At 30.3% G+C, this 18,277-nt stretch overlaps 1 protein-coding gene across 3 annotated transcripts in view; it reads right to left on the bottom strand.

Moving 5' to 3' along the window:
- Positions 1 to 18,277, bottom strand: part of LOC117167712 (forkhead box protein P1) — a 421,480-nt gene that overhangs the window by 32,224 nt on the left and 370,979 nt on the right. For all 3 annotated transcript variants that reach the window (XM_033352848.1, XM_033352850.1, XM_033352851.1), the window contains 5 exons: positions 16,786 to 17,035; positions 15,457 to 15,561; positions 12,422 to 12,596; positions 9,303 to 9,489; positions 448 to 760 (listed from right to left, as the gene is read on the bottom strand). In XM_033352848.1, coding sequence (XP_033208739.1) covers positions 448 to 760; positions 9,303 to 9,489; positions 12,422 to 12,596; positions 15,457 to 15,561; positions 16,786 to 17,035 — 1,030 coding nt within the window. The remainder of the gene's footprint in view (positions 1 to 447; positions 761 to 9,302; positions 9,490 to 12,421; positions 12,597 to 15,456; positions 15,562 to 16,785; positions 17,036 to 18,277) is intronic.

Below are 18,277 nucleotides of genomic sequence, written 5' to 3'. Positions count from 1 at the left end.
TCGGATATTTACAGTTGATTTCTCTAACAAAAATTAAAATCAATAATTGCAAAATCGTCAAACTATAAATTTTTGTTTTTCAAAATTGCGAATCCCGAAAAATGAAATTTGCTCGTTAATTTATTCAGAACATTACATTATTACTAAATGCGCTGGGTTCTTGTACATTATTACATGATTTTGCTTTACCACGATTGTCTGAATTTCTGGCTCTTATAATAAGTAAATCTACATTTCTAGTCTCGTGAGCACTCAGACCAGCTAAAAACAGACATATCTGTAGGTAAAAAATTGTAATTCAGACAGACAATAATTGAAGCAACAGGTATAAGTACTCAGAGTATTGATTAAAATTTAAAATGGTTGGTTTGAAATAAACGAGTATACCTTTAATCGTGCTTGTTATACACGATGCGGTTTGAATAAATTTGAGGAAGAAAAACTTACCTCCGGCTAAGGAGAGAGCAGATTTATCGCTGATCCTTCTTCTTATGGGTCCAGCCATACTGGGCATGGAGGGCATACTAGGCATGCTACCAGGCATGTTTGGCATTGGTGGCATTCCGGACATGTTGGACATGTTGGGCATTGGTGGCAAAGTAGTACCGCCGGCTGTAGGTGGCAATTGTCCACCTGGTGACCTTACGGCTGAGACCAGGGCGGACATGGAGACTGGAGACACTTGCGATACACCAAAGTTTGGAGGTGGTTGACTCATCAGGGCAGATGATAAACTTAATTTTGGTAAACTCGAACCCGTCTTTAAAAAAAGAAAACAAAGCGTTTTTGACAGTTTATTAGCTTCTTTTTTTCGACCAAAACGAAAGTCATTTATTTTGCATCCAAAAGGTCCCTTAGCTTTTGGGATCCCACATAACCCACAAGACACAAACTATACGGCGGAACCAAAGTTCACCGACACGAGCCCAGTTATTCCTCTTGGCCCCCTAATACTCAGAATTTCTCTTTTTTCCACGAAACTCCACCTAACCCGTAGAAACTCATCTAACCCATCTAACCCACAAAACGCCAACTATCCTTCGGGGCACCACCTAACTCACGTGACCCAACCTATCTCTTGAAACCATAGCTATCCCAAAGCACCTGCGCTATCCCTCCATTTTTCCATTAAACCCCAAAATTGTTGAAGAAAATCAAAAGTTGCTTGAATAATTAAAAATGGTTGAGAATTTGCAAAGTATTATCGCAAACGTCATTTGGCAAAACCTTTTTAATTGAATCCGTAAAAACATTGAGCTAAACTGTGCATTTATTCATTCGAATGGAACACATCTAAAGCATAAAACGCCACCTATCCTTCAGGGCACCACATAACCGACGTGACCGAACCTATCCCTTGAAACCATAGCTATCTCAAACCACTTGTGCTATCCCTCCATTTTCCTATCAAACTCCAAAATTGTTTAAAAAAAAATGTTTAAAGAATTAAAAATGGCTGAGAATTTGCAAAGTATTTTCGCAAAAAGTCATTTGGTGAGACATTTGTAATTGATTTCGTAAAAACATTGAACCAAACATAATAGCCAAACTGTGCATTTATTCGCCTATCCCTAGAAACCTTAGACGATTTTTCCCAAGTCTCATCAAGTTTTTCACCATTGCGTGGAACTTGGTACCCCCCCCCCCACCAAAAAACAGGTAGTTTATAAAAGGTCCTTTATTGTTGAATTCGATTTTTCAAACATTTTTAATTATCAAAATCCTTTGAAATATTTGAATCCGTGAAATCTGGTATACCAGGGTGGTTCAATGTTATACGGAGCTTTTCTAATTGATAAGGGGTTTTAAATAAGAAAAGTTCCGTTTGAAAAAATGGAAAAAATAAGTACTTGTTCTTAACTTTTTTTTTTAAATTAAAGTTTAGTCATCTGTTAAGGGATAATCAAATAAAAACTTTTATCCAAGAACTTCTAATGTCAAACTCCCCGATTCCCGTACATTATGCCCGGAAAATGCCCCAAAAAATGCAAATTAGCAGTTTTATTTAAAATTCATGCTAAAGACGAAATTTTTTGGAACATTTTTGGCATGGCTTATTTTTTTTTGATACGTGACAAGTTTTTAAGTATTTTATGACTAATTTCGAATTATTTGAACAACAATTATTTGTTCATATCATTTTTTTGAGTCTTTATATCGTTAAAGATTTTAATTTTTCAGGATAAATGATATTTGTTGATAGATCTTAAGATTAACATTCCATGATAAAGATATGTGATGATTACTTAACAGATTTTATTTGTTTAAATAAATTTCTCATGTACATCGCAAAAAGTTATTATTTTCTGGAATTAATGAGACAATTTGCAAATTATTTAAACCCTTTTACTTGTTTAAACCATTCTTTTCCCGGCATATCTTGTAATGATACTTTTTTCTGGAATTATTTATGCAGTTGACGAGTTTTAAAAGTAATACTTACAATGGAAGACAGTTTTGCAGTTATTTAAACAATTAATATTCATTCATTTGCCCCTTTTCATACGAAACATGGAGCAAATTCTAGTTTTTTCATTCTTTCATGCTAACTCACTTATTCCTTAGTATTTTCTTATTTCAGAACTTGTAGCTAATTTTTTTAAACAATTGTAATTTTTTAAACTAGAATTTTCGCCGTCGTTCCCATGAAAAGGAGCAAGTGATAATAATTTTTACAATAATTACAAACTGCGATATTATTAGCAGTTAACCATATTATCCTTGACATTAATTTCAGAAAATAATAACTTTTTGCGATTAAGAAGATGAAAAAATTGTTAGAAGAAATAAAAATTCTTTAAACAATTGCCAAACGTCCTAAAAAATTAAATGTCACTCTAAAATTCGTGAATTGTGTCGCCAAATCCAGAAAAAATTAGTTTTTACGATGTACAGGGAAAAAATGTTTGAAACAAATAAAAACTGTTTAAACAATTATCAAATATTTTAAAAAAGAAACGTTATTCTTGAAATTTATTAACTTTAACATGCACCCCGAAAAAAAATATTTGGTTAATATTTGAAAGCAAGAAAATATTGTTTACAAAATAGTACTTGTTGAAACAACTAAAAATTAGTTAAAAATACATGGAAACTTTCGACTTATCAAATATAAATAGTAAATGTTAAAAAAATATCGTCTTCAGTATGAATTTTACAAAAAAATTTATTTTTCATTTTTTGGGGCATTTTTTAGGCACAATGCAAGAGGATGGGATTAGGGCATCAAAATTAAAAGTTATTGAGTAAAAATTATTCCCTGAACATTCCTTAAGAGGTGACTAAACTTTAATTTACAAAAAAATCTGATAAGAAGTACATATTTTTTCCCCATTTTTTAGAGTTTCGTAGCACCAGGCAAAAACCCTCATAGTCTTGTACTTTTTACCAAGAAGGGAAAGTGAGAAGCGAGGGAGGGAAAATAGGCGAAGTGAGAGGAATTAGGTGAAGCGAGGGAAAATAAAGGAAGGAACCTAGCGGAATGAGGGGAGGGAACGTAAGAAAAGTAAGAGAAGTGAGGAAGTGGGAGGAAATGAGATAAAAAGTAGGGAAAGTGACGGGAAATGAGAAGATGATATATAGGAGAAGCAAGGAGACAGAAAGTAGGAAAAGTATGGAAAATGAGTAGAGAAAAATATGGGAAATGAGTGGAGAAGAAGCATGGTAGGTGGGGTGTAAAAGAAGTGAGTGAAAATGTGTAAAAGAGAAGTAGTAGAGGTATAAGGAGTGAATGTGAAGGGAGGAAAAGTAGGAAAAGTGAGGGAATGAAAGAGTGTAGGAAGTGATAGAAATGTGGAATGAGAAAATAGGAAAAGTAGAGTGTTAGCTGAGGAAGTGAGCGAAGAGACAAGGAGATTAGGAAGTTAGGGAAGCGAAAGTTGAAGACGAAGGGAAAATATAGAAGTAATATGAAAGTAGGGGAACTGAGGGTTATTTAGAGAAAACGAAGGAAGGTCAAGTACGGGGAATGATAGAAGGGGAATATCGCGAACTAAGTCAGGAGTAGGGAAAGTAATGAGAAATGTGAAGAGAATAAGTGAGGGGAGAAAAATTAGGAAAAGTGACGGGTACTGACGGGAGGTAAATTAGGAGAAATTAGGGAGTCGAAGTACGGAAAATGAGTGTTGATGAGAAGTAGAGGCAGTTATTAGAAATTAGGGTGATTAGTGATGGAGATGGAAGTAGGGTGATTGAGGTAGGAGAAGCAGGGAGAGTCATAGATGGGTGAGTCATAGAAGAAGTAAGGGAAAATAAGGCGAAGAAAACTAGAAGAAGCATTGGGAATAAAAGGAAGGGGAGGGGAACTAAGGTAAGCGAGGGAAAATTTGGTGATGTAGAAAGTGATTAAGAATGTGGAGTGAGAAGGTAAAGCTAGTGGAGTGTTACCTAAGGAAGTAAGGGAAGGGAGAAGGAGATGAAGGAGTTGAGAAAGAGAAATTTATAGAGGGAGAAGTATAGAAGGAGATTGGAAGTAGGAAAATTGAAGGTTACTTAGGGGAAACAAGAGAAGGAAAAGTATGGGAAATTAAAGAATTGAAATAAGGAAGGAAGTAGATAAAGTGATGGGAAATGAGGTAAGTATTAGTGATAGAGAGTAGGGGAAATGAATAGAAATGAGGGTTAGTAGTGGAGAAGAGATAACCGAGGAAGGAAAATAGGGGAAGGAGAGGTTCAGCTATAGAATCGTGGAGGGGAAAGTAGAGGAGAAAGCGTTTGTGGAAGGGAATGCGTAGGGTGAAGTTGAATGGTCATCTCGTCCTTTAAGCTTGAATAAAAAGGATTTGAAATTCTGGAAATGGTACTTTCTGAAAGTTTGGACACAGACCTTCGTCGGGGTAAATAATCGAGATGGCCGGGACCGGGCAGGGTAATTATTTTGTGCTTGAGAAAGGCTATTGCAGAGAGCTACTGCGGTATTGGTATTCTCCGACTGCCTAACTTGTTAGGGGTTTTAATTAAGGCGATATAAATCGCCGCGCCGGGGCGATGAATTATTAATATCAACTTCATGTATAAATTAGCACTCGGGTGCGATTACGCTGCGCGTTAAAACTGAAACTAGCGTTATTTGCCGATTGAAGCCACAACGACAATGCCATATCGTAAAATTCGGAATATCTAGAAAAGGCCACTTTACGATTTTAGCATCGTATTACGAGGCGAGGGTACATTGCCTGGAAAGAGCGTACTACGTCTTTTCCTTCTTTCTTCTCAAGAGGTCGAGAGATGCATGTAAACTTTTCATATCGAAATAGCCAAAAGAGGGTGTTTCTTAATTTTATAAAAGTGGGATTATCAACTAGTTTACGTTTATTTTGTATAATCTATGATATATGATGACTCTGTAAAGCTCTTTATCTGGGCTGATTGTTAGAGAGATTAATCTTAAAAATGTAATTATTTTTTTTTTAATTCAACAATTTTGTTAAAGGCCATCCTATTTGTTTCGAAATTCCACTTTTTTGTTGAAAATTTGTCTCTTTGGGTTGGAAATTATACCATTTCGGTAGAAATTCTATAATAAAATTTTGTTTGCTTGAAAAATGAACATTTTTGTTGAAAATTTATATTGTGGGGTTGAAAATCAAACAAAATATTTTGCAGGCAAATTGTCTTTTTGGATTGGAAATTCAATAGATTGATTCAAATTTATTTGCTTTCCTTGACTGAAAACTTATGGTTCTCTGATTTTGAAAATTTATTTGCTTTTCTAGACTGAAAACTTTTGACGTTCTGACTTTAAGAATTCTACAATTTATTTGAATTTTTCTACTTCCTTGACTCAAAAATCTTTCTTAGTCAAAACTAAAACTCTTCCTGAAAACCCACCTTTTTGGTATAAAAATGCATGTCTTTGGCTAGTATGAACTTTTCATGTTTCTTTGAGCTTTCTTTTTTTTAGTTCAACTATTTTGTTAAAAATTCGTGTTTTTTTATCGAAGGTTAATATTTTCAAGTTTCAAACTCAATTTTTTTGTTGAAAGCTCATCTCTTTGGTATAAAATTAAACTATTTTGTGAAAAATTTGGTTAATTGTTAAAAAATTAGTAATAAAATTAGAACGGCGAAAACCAAAAGGTCATTATCCAGTTATCATTCCCATAATTTTCCCATAACTTGAAATCGTTAAAAACAATAACAATAATAATGATACTCTCTCTTGTTTATGGATTATTTATTTATGTCAAAAAAGCCAAAATTAAGTCAAATATTGACTATTATAGGAGCAGGTAGTTATAAACAATAATAATTTATTTGAGAAATTATATTTCTTAAATTTCACTAATTATAAACCCACTCTAAGCGAAAAGTAGACATAAGAATAAATATTAAAGAAAAAATCGCAACATTCTAGCATTATTCCAATTATTTAAAAAAGTAGTAAAGCGTTTACAAATTATTTTTTAAGATTTAAATTAAATGTTACCATAGTCTACTTAAAAATGCAACAAAAAGTGGAAAATTTATAGAAAAAATTACAACTTTCTAGCATTTTTCTATGCGAATATTGTTATAAATAGTAATAAACTGTTTAAACAATTATAACTATTAAATTGCACTAATTATTAACTCACTTTAAGCGAAAAGTAGACACAAAGTTGAATATTTTAGAAAAAACTGCAAGTTTATAGAATTTTTTCAAAGAAAATATGATTAAAAATATTAATACGTTGTTTAAAGATTATTGTTGTTGACTTAAATTAATTATTACCTCACTCTAATTGAAAATTCTACAAAAAGTGGAAAATCACAGGGAAAATTGCAGCTTTCTACCATTATTCTAAGAGAATATTATCATAAACAATCAAAATAAGTTTAAACAATTATATTTATTAAATTTTACTGATTCCCAACCCACTCTAAACGAAAATAAAACAAAAAGTTGAATATTCCAGAAAAGCAGCAACTTTCTAGCCTTATTCAATGATAATATCATTAAAAAGAGTAATAAATACTTTAAAAAATTGTTTTCTTTAATTTAAATTAATTATGACATGCCTCACTCTAATTTGAACTTCGACAAAAAGGGAAAAATTCTCGAAAAAATTGCAACTTTCTGGCTGCACCCTAATTGAAAATTCGCCAAAAAATGAAAAATTGTAAAGAAAATGGCAATTTTCTAGCATTATTCTAAGAGAATATTATTTAAAATAATTTTAAATTGTTTAAACAATCATTTTTTTTAGCTTAAGTTAATTATTACCTAATTTTTAGTTGAGAATTCGAACAAAAATGTGAAAATTGTAAAAAAAAATTGCAACTCCCCAGCGTTATTCTAAAGCACAACTTTTTAGTATTATTCATAGCGAATATTTTTTTTAATGTTTAAAAATTATTTTTTTTGACTTAAAATAATTATTACCTCACTCTAATTGGAAATTCGACAATAAAAGGAAAATTCTGGGAAAAATTGCAAATTTTTAGCATTATTTGAAGAGACTATTGTTATAAACAATAATAATTTGTTAAAACAATTATATTTGTTAAATTGCACTAATTATAAACCCACTCTAAGCGGAAAGTATAAAAAAGTTGAATAATAAAAAAGTGCACTTTTCTAGCCTTATTCAAAGATAATATTATTGAAAATAACAATAAATTGTTTAAACAATCATCTTCTTTAACTTAAATGAATTATTACCTAATTCTAGTGGAAAATTTAAACAAAAATTTCAAAATTGCAAAAAAAGTCGCAACTTTTTCGCATTATTCTAAAACAATATTGTTATAAACAATAATAATTTGTTTAAAAATTTATATTGGTCAAATTTAACTAATTATTAACTCACTCTAAGCGAAAAGCAGATATACGGTTGAATATTTCAGAAAAAAATACAACTTTTTAGCATTATGCAAAAAGGTTATTTTTTTTAAATTGTAGAAAAATTATTTTTGTTGACTTAAATAAACTATTAACTCACTCTAATTAAAAATTCGACAAAAAGTCGAAAATTGTAGAGAAAATGGTAACTTTCTAGAATTATTCTAAGAAAACATTGTCATAAAGAATAATAAATTCTTTAAATAATTGTATTCGTTAAATTTCACTGATTATTAATTTACTCTAAGCGAAAAGTACACTAAAAGTTGAATAATAAAAAAGCGCACTTTTCTAGATTTATTCAAAGTTAATATTATTAAAAATAATAATAAATTGTTTAAGCAATCATTTTCTTTAGCTTAAAACAATTATTACCTAAATCTAGAAGAAAATTCAAAGAAAAAATTATTTTAAAAGAATATTGTTAAAAATAATAATAATTTATTTTAAAAAGTATATTGGTTAAATTGAACGAATTATTAACTCACTCTTAGCGGAAAGTATACATACAGTTGAATATTGCAGAAAAAACACGACTTTCTAGCATTATCCAATGTGAATATTATTTTTTTTAAATAGTTGAAAAATTATTTTTTTTTTACTTAAATTAATTATTACAATTACTTCCTTTAATTTAAATTAAAATTTACCTTTACTCTTATTGAAAATTCGACAGAAAGTGGAAAATTGTAGAAATCATTGCCACTTTGTAGCATTATTCTAAGAGAATATTCTTATAAATGATAAAAATTGTTTAAACAATTGACGTAAACTCCTAATAAGTAGGAAGTATTATTTCAAGTACTGGAAGCACTTTCTGTTTAAAAAATAGTTTAAAAATGATAATTAGCGCCAAAAACTCGCAAAACTCAATTTTTCACTTATGGTTTTTTTTTAAACCAATAAAATAGTCTTATAGGGATGATATTAAAAAAATTAATTATTTATATTCTATATCTAATTGTAAAGCGAAATGTAGAGTTTCAGCTTGATTCAGCTAACATTGAAGATTCAGAATAAAATGTACATAAAGGCTTTTTTTCTTATGGGAAATACACGTTAAACTTTAGGGGGTATATATTTTTTTTACAAAAAAAAGTCTTGTTTATTTTTTTGTGTATTCGCATAAATTAAGGGGCGATATGCACGGAAATTGAAGAAAAAAATCCCAATGCATTTTTGGAACACCCTGACCCTGCTGTAGGGGGAAACTTTCTATAGTGGATAATAAAGTCTACATTGGATAATCATTGTTTAAAAATACTAATATATGTAAAATAATTATTTTATTTTATTGAATAGTTAATGCAGAATAGATATTCTCAAATTAAAATTAAAATTTTTTGTTTTTCTTTTATTTGTGTTCTTAACCATTGATTATTTGGTGTAGGTTGCATTATCCACTGTAGCGAGGTTCCCCCTTAAAAATACAAGACATGTGTATGAAATATGGTTGTTGTTATTTTTTGGTTGAACTTACCGACGACTCAGATGACTTTGGTGGTTCCGGCGAAGCCATTTGTTTTGCCACGTGCAGATGATGCATCATAGCTGTTAGTCGATCCCGTTCCTTTTGCAGCTGGATTTCCAGCTGAGAAACCACTTGCATTTGAACTCTGGCTTGAGCTGTCGACCTGTCGTCCAGCGTGTGTTCTGTATTTAAGTGCCTATGCATTCCCCAGGGAACAAAGTTTTACATTCAGTCTCCAAAATTCGAGGATAAAAATAAAAATATTAATAATATTAATATTTTATTGAAAGGAATATTTATTTTAAATGCAATCGAATTAGAGAGATTTTTAAAAGTACTAAGTCTTTGCAGGCTTGCTACAAAAGTCTGGTTTAAAAATTCCATTATTTTTATTTTTTGAACATTTTGCTTGTCGTAGACTAATTTACCAAGAGTTTTTTTGGTAGAATTATTAATTAATGAAATTGTAAATGGCTTATCAAGATTTATTGAATGCTAAACTATTTTTATTGGCATTTTTTTAAAGTTTCAAAATATTTCTAAGATTTAAAGAGATTTTAAAGAGATTTAAAGTATTTCAAACAGTTTTCAAAGATATAAAATTTTCAAAGATTTCAAAGATATTATAAGTACTTCAAAGTTTCTAAGCAGTTTCGAAAAATGCCAGAAAGATTTCAAAAGATTTTAAAAGAATTCAAAAGAATTAAAGGATTTCATCAAGTTGTCCAAGATTTTAAAAGCTTTTTAAGATTTGAAGTTTCCAAAAGATTTCTAAATATTTCAGAAGATTTCGAACATTTCACAAAAACTTCAAAGTTTCCCAAAGCAGTTGAAAAATATTTCAAAAGATTTCCATTATTTCAAAGATTTCAATAATTTCACAACAATTTCAAAAGGTTTTAAAGATTTCAAATTTTCAAAAAATTTCTTAATATTTCAGAAGATTTCAGTGGATTTGTAAAGACTTCAATATTACTGAACAGTTTCAAAATATTTCAGAAAGATTTAAAAAGATTTGAAAGATTTCGGAAAATTCGAGAGATTTCAAAATATTTAAGAAATATTTCAAAATCACTCAAAACTTTCAAAATATTTCAGAAACATGTTAAAGATTTTAAAGATTTCAAAAGATTTCTAAGGTATAAGGTTTACAATTTTTCTAAATATTTCTTAAAATTCATAAATATTTCAAACATTTCAAAGATTTCAAAAAATTTTAATCAAGACTTAAAAAATTCACAAAGATTTCAAATATTCCATTTAGATTTCACAAATATTTTAAAGAATTAAAAAAGATTTGAAAGACTTCAAAAGATATTTTAATAAATTAAAATAAATTTTAATAAACTTCATGAAGATTTTAAAGAATTTACTAAAATTTTAGAAGTTTTCGAAATATTTCACAAACATTCCACATACATTTCAAAGTTTTTGATGATATTCACAAATTTTCGAAGATTTCAAGATCTTATAAAGATCTGAAAGATTTTATACGGCTTAAATGACTTTATAAACATTGCAAAAAGAATTCAAATATTTTAAAACTATTGAATAGATTTTAAAAATTTCACAAAGATTACACAGAATTGAGAAAGATTTGAAAGATTTCATCAAGATTACACAAGGATTTATAACAATGCAAAAAAATCTTAAAAAATGCACAAAATTTCGCAAACATTTAAAAAGATTTCGAAATATTTCATAAAGATTTAAAAGTTTTCTATGGATTGAGACAAAGATTTGCTAAAGATTTGAAAGATTCTAACAAATATTTAAGAGATTTAAAAGATTTTTTTTTACAAAAGAATGTAGGAAGATTTACAAAGATTTAAAAAAATTTCAAAATTTTTGGAAGCTTTTGAAATATTTTACAAAGATTTCAAAGATTTCCCAAATATTTAAAAAATGTCGAAGGTTTTAAAAAAATGTCAAAAGATTATAAAAACATTTTTTAAAAAATCACATGAATTCAAATAATTTCTCAAAGATTTCAAAGATTTCAATGACTTCAAGAAGACATCACAAACATTTCAAAGGTTTAATGAGGCTTCTAAGAATTCACAAAATGTTTGAAATAATTTAAATTTTTTGTTAAAGATTTAAATGAATTCATAAAGATTTCAAAAAATATCAAAATATTTCAATTACTTCATAAAGATTTCACAAAGATTTTAGAGGTTTCAAAAGAATTCAATTAATTTTACTAAATTTTACAAATATGTTAGAAAATGCAGAAATATTTCACCAATTTTTCAGATATTTCAAATATTTCAAAAATTTCAAAAGATTTCTAAAAAATTTCGAAGCTTTTATAAAGATTTCAATTACTTCAAACAGATTTCACAAAAATTTCAAACATTTCAAAGACATTAAAAGCTTTAAAGAATTCACCAGATTGCAAAATAGCTAGAACTAAAAAAAATGTCTATGCCTTTTCCAGAAATATGAAAAAATGCCACAATTTCTTGAGGTCTTTTCTGTTCTGTAGTAAGCCTGTTTTGAATGTCAAAGCATTGACATAAAAACTTAAAATTAATATTAAAAAAACTGAGAAGCGAACTTAATAAAATACCAGGCAGATTATTATTAACAGGCCATTAATCCTTTGCAGAGTGGACCAGAGTGCTGGAGCGAAGGAATGATTGGGGGCGGCTAAAGCCGAAGAAGAAGAAGAAGAAGAACGTTGGGGGTGGAACGGAAGGAAAGGTAGTATAAGGAGAGGTGGTGGGATTAGACCCAGAGGCATAACGATGCGGTCGAATGTCGTGAATATTAATGAGACAAAGGTAATTAGCGTTTTTTTAAAAGTAACGGCTTGTTTGAGGGAGTTCGTGGCGACGGGCTACGTGATTACTAGGGATTGTAAGAGGGAAACTGGGAGTTGGGGTGGAAAAGACGAAGGCACCGGATGTCAATGAGATACGATGACGTGAACAATTTTTTTAAACTTTCTTCGCAGCTTCCTCCATTTTTTCCCTGAATCTTTACCGGCTCATTTGAATTCTACAAGTTCTTTCGAATCAATGTCAGACTAAGTGGCTAAGGATAGAGTAAGTGCACTGGATTTCACATTCTTATCAGAACATTCCAGATCTTGATTGTTGTTTAAACAAATTGGAACAACTTACTTGAGGAATGCTTGGTAGTCTTCACAAATTGCTTCACAGCCAGGCCACTTACAGACTCCATGGCCATAGAGGGGGTGGGATTTGTCGTTACACGAAATATCAATAGGTTTTTCGTCCAAGGGAGTTGTTCCATTAACTTCTGACCGCCGACTTGAAGCTGTCGAATGTAGAAGTCCTGTGGCAGTCCAGAGTGCAAAAGTTGTATTCGAAACATATCAGGTAGGTACAGAATAGGGTGGTCCGAAAAATCAAAATTTAGAGTGAACTTTTATTTATTCCGAAGGCCGAGAAACGCAATCATTCAGATATTCCTAGTCTGCAGATGCCCCCACTTCTACCGCGAGTCGTAGAGTTATTTTGTCAAGCGACGTTCATTGGCTGTCTTTGGCTTCTATCGATGCGCGGGCTCCTCGGGTGCTCTTCGGGTCTATTTTTAATTGGTCAGCTACTGGCGCGGGCGAGAGCGTATAAGGAGAGTGGTGGGAGGTGAAGGGGCTCCACCACTTGGAATTAGAGAGCCTTGGAATAATTGAAACTTCACTGTTAAAAATCGAAGGTGCTCTCGAAAGTATCTTAAGTCCCACGCTCCCCGCATTACCAAATTGCGGAGGCCATCAATTCTAGGAATATCGTAAATTCGAGGTTTCTCTATTCAAGTTCCAGTGTACTCCCTCATCGACCTTGAAACTTTTTAAGCTTATTTTTCTTCCTTATTTTTGATTTAACAAAAAAATATCAGGGAGATTATTTTCTTGAATTTCTACCGCGAATTCAACGGAGAAATTGCATTTTAAGTTAAGAAGGTCTTTTTTGCAATTATATAATTTTTTGTGCAATAATCAATGCATCTATCTCTTCGTTCTGATGGAAAGTTTCTAAGTTTCGTCATCATTATCTCTTCGAAAGGAACAAATGTTTTTGAGAGAGCCTTCAATTTTTTTTTAATTTTATGCTCTTACCATTATTTATGGACCACCCTAGTACATTATTCGAGGTGAGAGTTGTGCCCGTAAAAACAATTTGTGTATATTCTTAGAGGAATTTGGTTGTTGAAAGTAGGGATTATCTTAATTATCAGTGTTTTCGATTTACAGGCTTCACAGTCTTTCCCCTTTTCACGCTTTCCACGTAAATGCGAACTGAATTATTGATAGAACCCAAAAAGAAAATCCAACTTTTTTTTCAACATTCTTTTTCATTGAAAATTCAAATTTTCTGTTTAGAATTTTATTGTTTGGTTCTTTTTTTAATGGGAAATTCAACTGCCTTCTTAAAAATTAACTTTTTTGTTGAAAATTCATCTGTTAGGTTAAAATTCTTTTTTTTTTTAACTGAAAATTTAACTATTTCATTTTCAGTTAAAAATTGAAACTTTTTGGATAAAAATTTGCCTTTCTTGGTATAAAATGAAAGTCTTTATTTAAAATTCCAACTATTGGTTGAAAATTGAATTACTTTGGTGAATATTGAACTATTTTTCGAAAATTAATCTGTTTAAGTTAAATCAGTTTTGTTAAAAATTGATTTTTCTTGTTTTGAAAATTCAAATATCACTTTAGATACAAATTTAACTACTTTGATTTTTTTTTGATAATTTTTTAAACTGCAAATTTAACTATTCTATTTTTGATTAAAAGTTGATCTTTTTTTGGTTAAAAATTCGTCTTTATAATAGAGTATTAATCTTTTTCGTTAAAATGCATCTTTTTAAGTAAAAATTCTACTACTTCGTTAAAATTTAAACTACTTTAATAAAAAGTTGTTTTTTAGATGGAAGAGTAATAATTTTACTTTAAACTTCGACTTTTAAAAAATAAAATTCAAATATTTGACTCAAAATATAACTGCTTCTTTGAAAGTGAACTTTTTGGTTATAATTCCTTTCTTTCAAAATAATTACTTCTTTGGTCAAAAATGTCACTGATTTGTTGAAAATTAGTTTTTTTTGTTAAAAATGATTTTTTAAACTGAAGATACGCTTGAATATTCATCTCTTGTGGAAGGATTTAAACTTTGTTAATAAAAATGAAACTCTTTCGATTAAAATTGATTCATTTAAATTTCAAAGTAATGACATCTTTTTTTTAATTAAATTTTTAACTCAGAATTCACCTGTTTTATTTTTCACTGAAATTAATCATTTTTCGCCAACCATTCAACAATTTTGTTAAAAAATCGTCTTTTTCGGTTGAATTCAATTGTTTGGGATTTAAAATAAAATCACTATTACATTTTTCGACGATAATTCATCTTATTTGCTTAAAAGATTAACTTCTTGATTGAAAGTTTAAATAATTTGTTGAAAATAAATAATTTTAGTTTAAAATTGATCACTCAGTTTAAAAATTTGACTATTTGGTAGAAAATTGATTTTTTTTTGTTAAAAAATTCATATACCTAGTTGAAAGTTCAACTATTTTGATAGAAATTTTGTCGTAAAAAAATTAATTTTTGAAAGGAGAAAATAAACTATCGCATTTTTTCATTAAAATTTACCTTTAGTTAGAAATTAAAAGTCCAACTGTTTGGTTGAAAAGTAAAATATTAAATTTTTTTTAGAAATTCACATTTTTTGGTTACAAATTCAAATACGTTGTTGAATTTTAAACAAGTTTCTTAAAAATTAATTTTTTGTTTCAAGATTTATATCATTCTTGGCAAAAAAGACATTTATTATATTTTTATTCAAAAATTATATTATAAGGTCAAAAATTGAATTATTTCGTATAAAATCCAACAATTTTAATTTTTAAAATATCCTTTTTGGTTGAAGATTTAAAGATTTTGTTGAAAATGTGTCTTTTTGGTCGTTAAATTAAACTACTTCAGCACAAATTCATTTTTTTGGTTTGAGACTCATCATCTGTTTTTAAAGCATTTTGTCTTCTGAAGCCTGTTATCGATGCCGTTGAAAAATGTTTTTTAGCTTTTTATTGTAAGCGGTGGGTGGGGGGGGGGGGCATATACAAAAGTTGTGTAACCCGAAATCCCTAAGAATATACTGTGAAAAAAATAAAATAAAAAATACCCTTTACCATTCAGGCCAGAACTCGATTTCGAGATTCCAGAATTCTGGTGTGACTCCGTACCATCCGTAGACTCTGTTTTCCACGTAGGGATTCCATCTGTTGGTTGCATGCCTGTTGAGATTATCGAAATTACTCTCGCTCAACATACTTTCTTAAAAATTTCCCTCTATTTTTTACAATAAATTATCTTTTTAATATTACCTTCTACCAACGATAGTCTCTGGAGAAGAACAGATTAAAAAGTACATAGACCTAACTACAGCCAGAGAAGTCTTATTTAAATAAGATTCACGAAATTAGCATTTGAACAAAATATTGTATCGTCCGTATAAATATGTTCTTGATACAATGCCAATGTTGGTTCTGTTTAAAGAAACCGTTTCTTGAACATCATATTTTTTCGTTTAACCAAAAACTACTTCAATGTGAAGAAAATGATTTTAAATTGCAGAAAAATTTCGATTGGAACAAATAATCATTTTGTTGAACCAAAGAAATTTGCTTTGAATCAAACAATATATTTTTTAATTGCTGCAATCGGAAGCCAAATAAAACATTCTCCGAGTGTAGAAACCGTCACGAAACTGTCACGTGTGAAGCAAACATGCGTGGAAGAAACCCAAAAGGTTCCTGTTGACGAGGAGGCGTTCAGGAAGATCGAGAGTCGAAGTACAATAGTAAATTAGAGTGCCTGAGAGATAAAAAAATAAAAAATAAAAGTAGAGAGAGGTAGGAGGAAGGAAATGATGGGCAAGTTTGTTTCACACGTGAATTTCCGAGTTTAAATGAACCAGTGCGTTTACTCTTTCCTCTCCCATCAGCCTGCGTTTAATGCCTCGAAAGGAAAGAAGCTTTTTACAAAGAGATACACCGCACCGAAATATTTCTACGTGGAAAATTTTGCCCAGGTTATGACAGGAAGTGAAGAAGGGTGAGTGGATCAACTCAAGAGAGGTGCAAAAGGTTGGGTTATTCATGTTCGAATCAAAGGATGCCTCCAACATCAACTCACCTTAGGGTTTTTGCCACACACGCCTCCAATCGTGATGATTCTTCTTTGATACTTGGATGTTGTACTGTAAATAATAAGTGTTCGCGAAACCCTATTTATATGTATCCTTTCATCGCCAATATATTAAAAGTAATAAAATGTTTATTTTGAAAGAAGTTACTTGAAAAAAAAAACTCTTCAGCTCAGCCGGGATTCGAGCCCCAAATCGAGCCTCGAATCCCAGCGGAGGTTGTAAAAGAAGGTGCTTGTTCTTTTGTTCTCAATTTGTTTTTTGAATTCTGATTTTGAAAAATTGTTAAAAAGAGAAAAGAAAGTCTACGGACCTGAAGAATGATTGTGACCTTGAAGGCCCAAGCCTTGTTGAAGAAGGTATTGTCGCTGCGTGATTTGCAGCTGTTGGATAAGTTGTTGCTGTTGAAGGGCGAGTTGCTGAAGAGGCGCAGATGCCTTCTTTTTGTCTGCTGTTTGCAGTAAATGCGTTTGCTGGATTAGATTCAGCTGCAACTGTTCCTGCAGTTGCTGCATCGCCTGCTCCAATTGTTTCCGACCTAACTCTGCGAGTTGGTGTTGATGCTTCATGTTAGAGAAAAAAAAACATTTGGAAAACGAATTAGAAGAATTTATTTTGAAGTCCTTTAATGTTCGAGAAGCAAATAGAGTCAAATCTGGATTTAGTGGCTCTGTTTTGTCACGCCTGAATGAACACCGCGCATCCGCCGCAGCTCCTCTCACCCATCCCCGCGACGCGGCTTCAATAGTCGGAAACAATAAATCCAGAATAACTAAATCCAAATTCGACTGTATTACAGAAAGGTAAAGGACAACAACAATGTTGTTTTTTTTTTAAATAGAAAATTTCTGGTGATGCAAAATTGTTAATGAGTGAAAAATTTTGAATTATCAAGAATTTAAGAAAAATGTCCTATGGGCACCAAAGCTATGCTAATTTTTCTTAATGTGTTTGAGTCACATTTTTTAAGAGAAAAATGAAATTATAAATACAAACTTAGAATATCTTAATGTATTGAATGTATAAACTGTCGCTATCGTTCAAAATGAAAAATTGTCGGTGGTTCTTGCACAAAAACTATTTGAAAGCACAATAAGATTTCTCGATTTTTAACGATCTTAAGGACGTTTTGAATTATTTCACAAGATATTTAGGAGTTTTAGAAGTTTTGAAAAATTAAAAAATACTTTAAATCCTGTGAAGATTTCAAAAAATTATAACACAATGTAGAATTTTGAGGTTTAAAAAAATATATTTTAAAGAATTTATAAAGTTTTCGAGTGTATAAAACATTTTACCAAGATTCCTCAGAAAATTTCAAAAGTTTTATTTCTTTCGAAAATGATTTTGAAGATAAAAATTAAAAATATATCAAACAATTTCCAATGATTTTCACAAAGTTGAATAAAAAAATGCAGAAGATTTTAAAGCAAAATTTTTCAACTTAGCACAAGAACACCAACTTTTAGAAAAAATTCCAGTAATAATTAGAAATTTTGAATAGATTAAAAAATAATTTTCAACTTGCAAATATTTCAAAGTATTTTAAATAGAAGGTAGATTACACAGGCCAACAATTCTCAGAACCAGAGACCAGACCTACTATACCCGAAGGTTTTTGCTGCGCTTAATCCGAATCTGACCTCAGAAAAATTCCATCACCCTCAGTTTTCGAGATATTCTAACCTAAAAGGGCCAAAAATCCGTTATTTTGATGTGTTCGAGGCCCCGTAACATCGCGAAATTTTTTTTTTCACAAACTGACAATGGCATCGTAAAGAACTACTCTTTACCTTCAAAATGCG

Source organism: Belonocnema kinseyi, chromosome 2 (genome assembly GCF_010883055.1).
Source record: "Belonocnema kinseyi isolate 2016_QV_RU_SX_M_011 chromosome 2, B_treatae_v1, whole genome shotgun sequence".
Classification (NCBI taxonomy): Eukaryota; Metazoa; Arthropoda; class Insecta; order Hymenoptera; family Cynipidae; genus Belonocnema; species Belonocnema kinseyi.
Note: the sequence above shows the minus strand (reverse complement) of the source record. Positions and strands in the feature narration are given on the sequence as shown.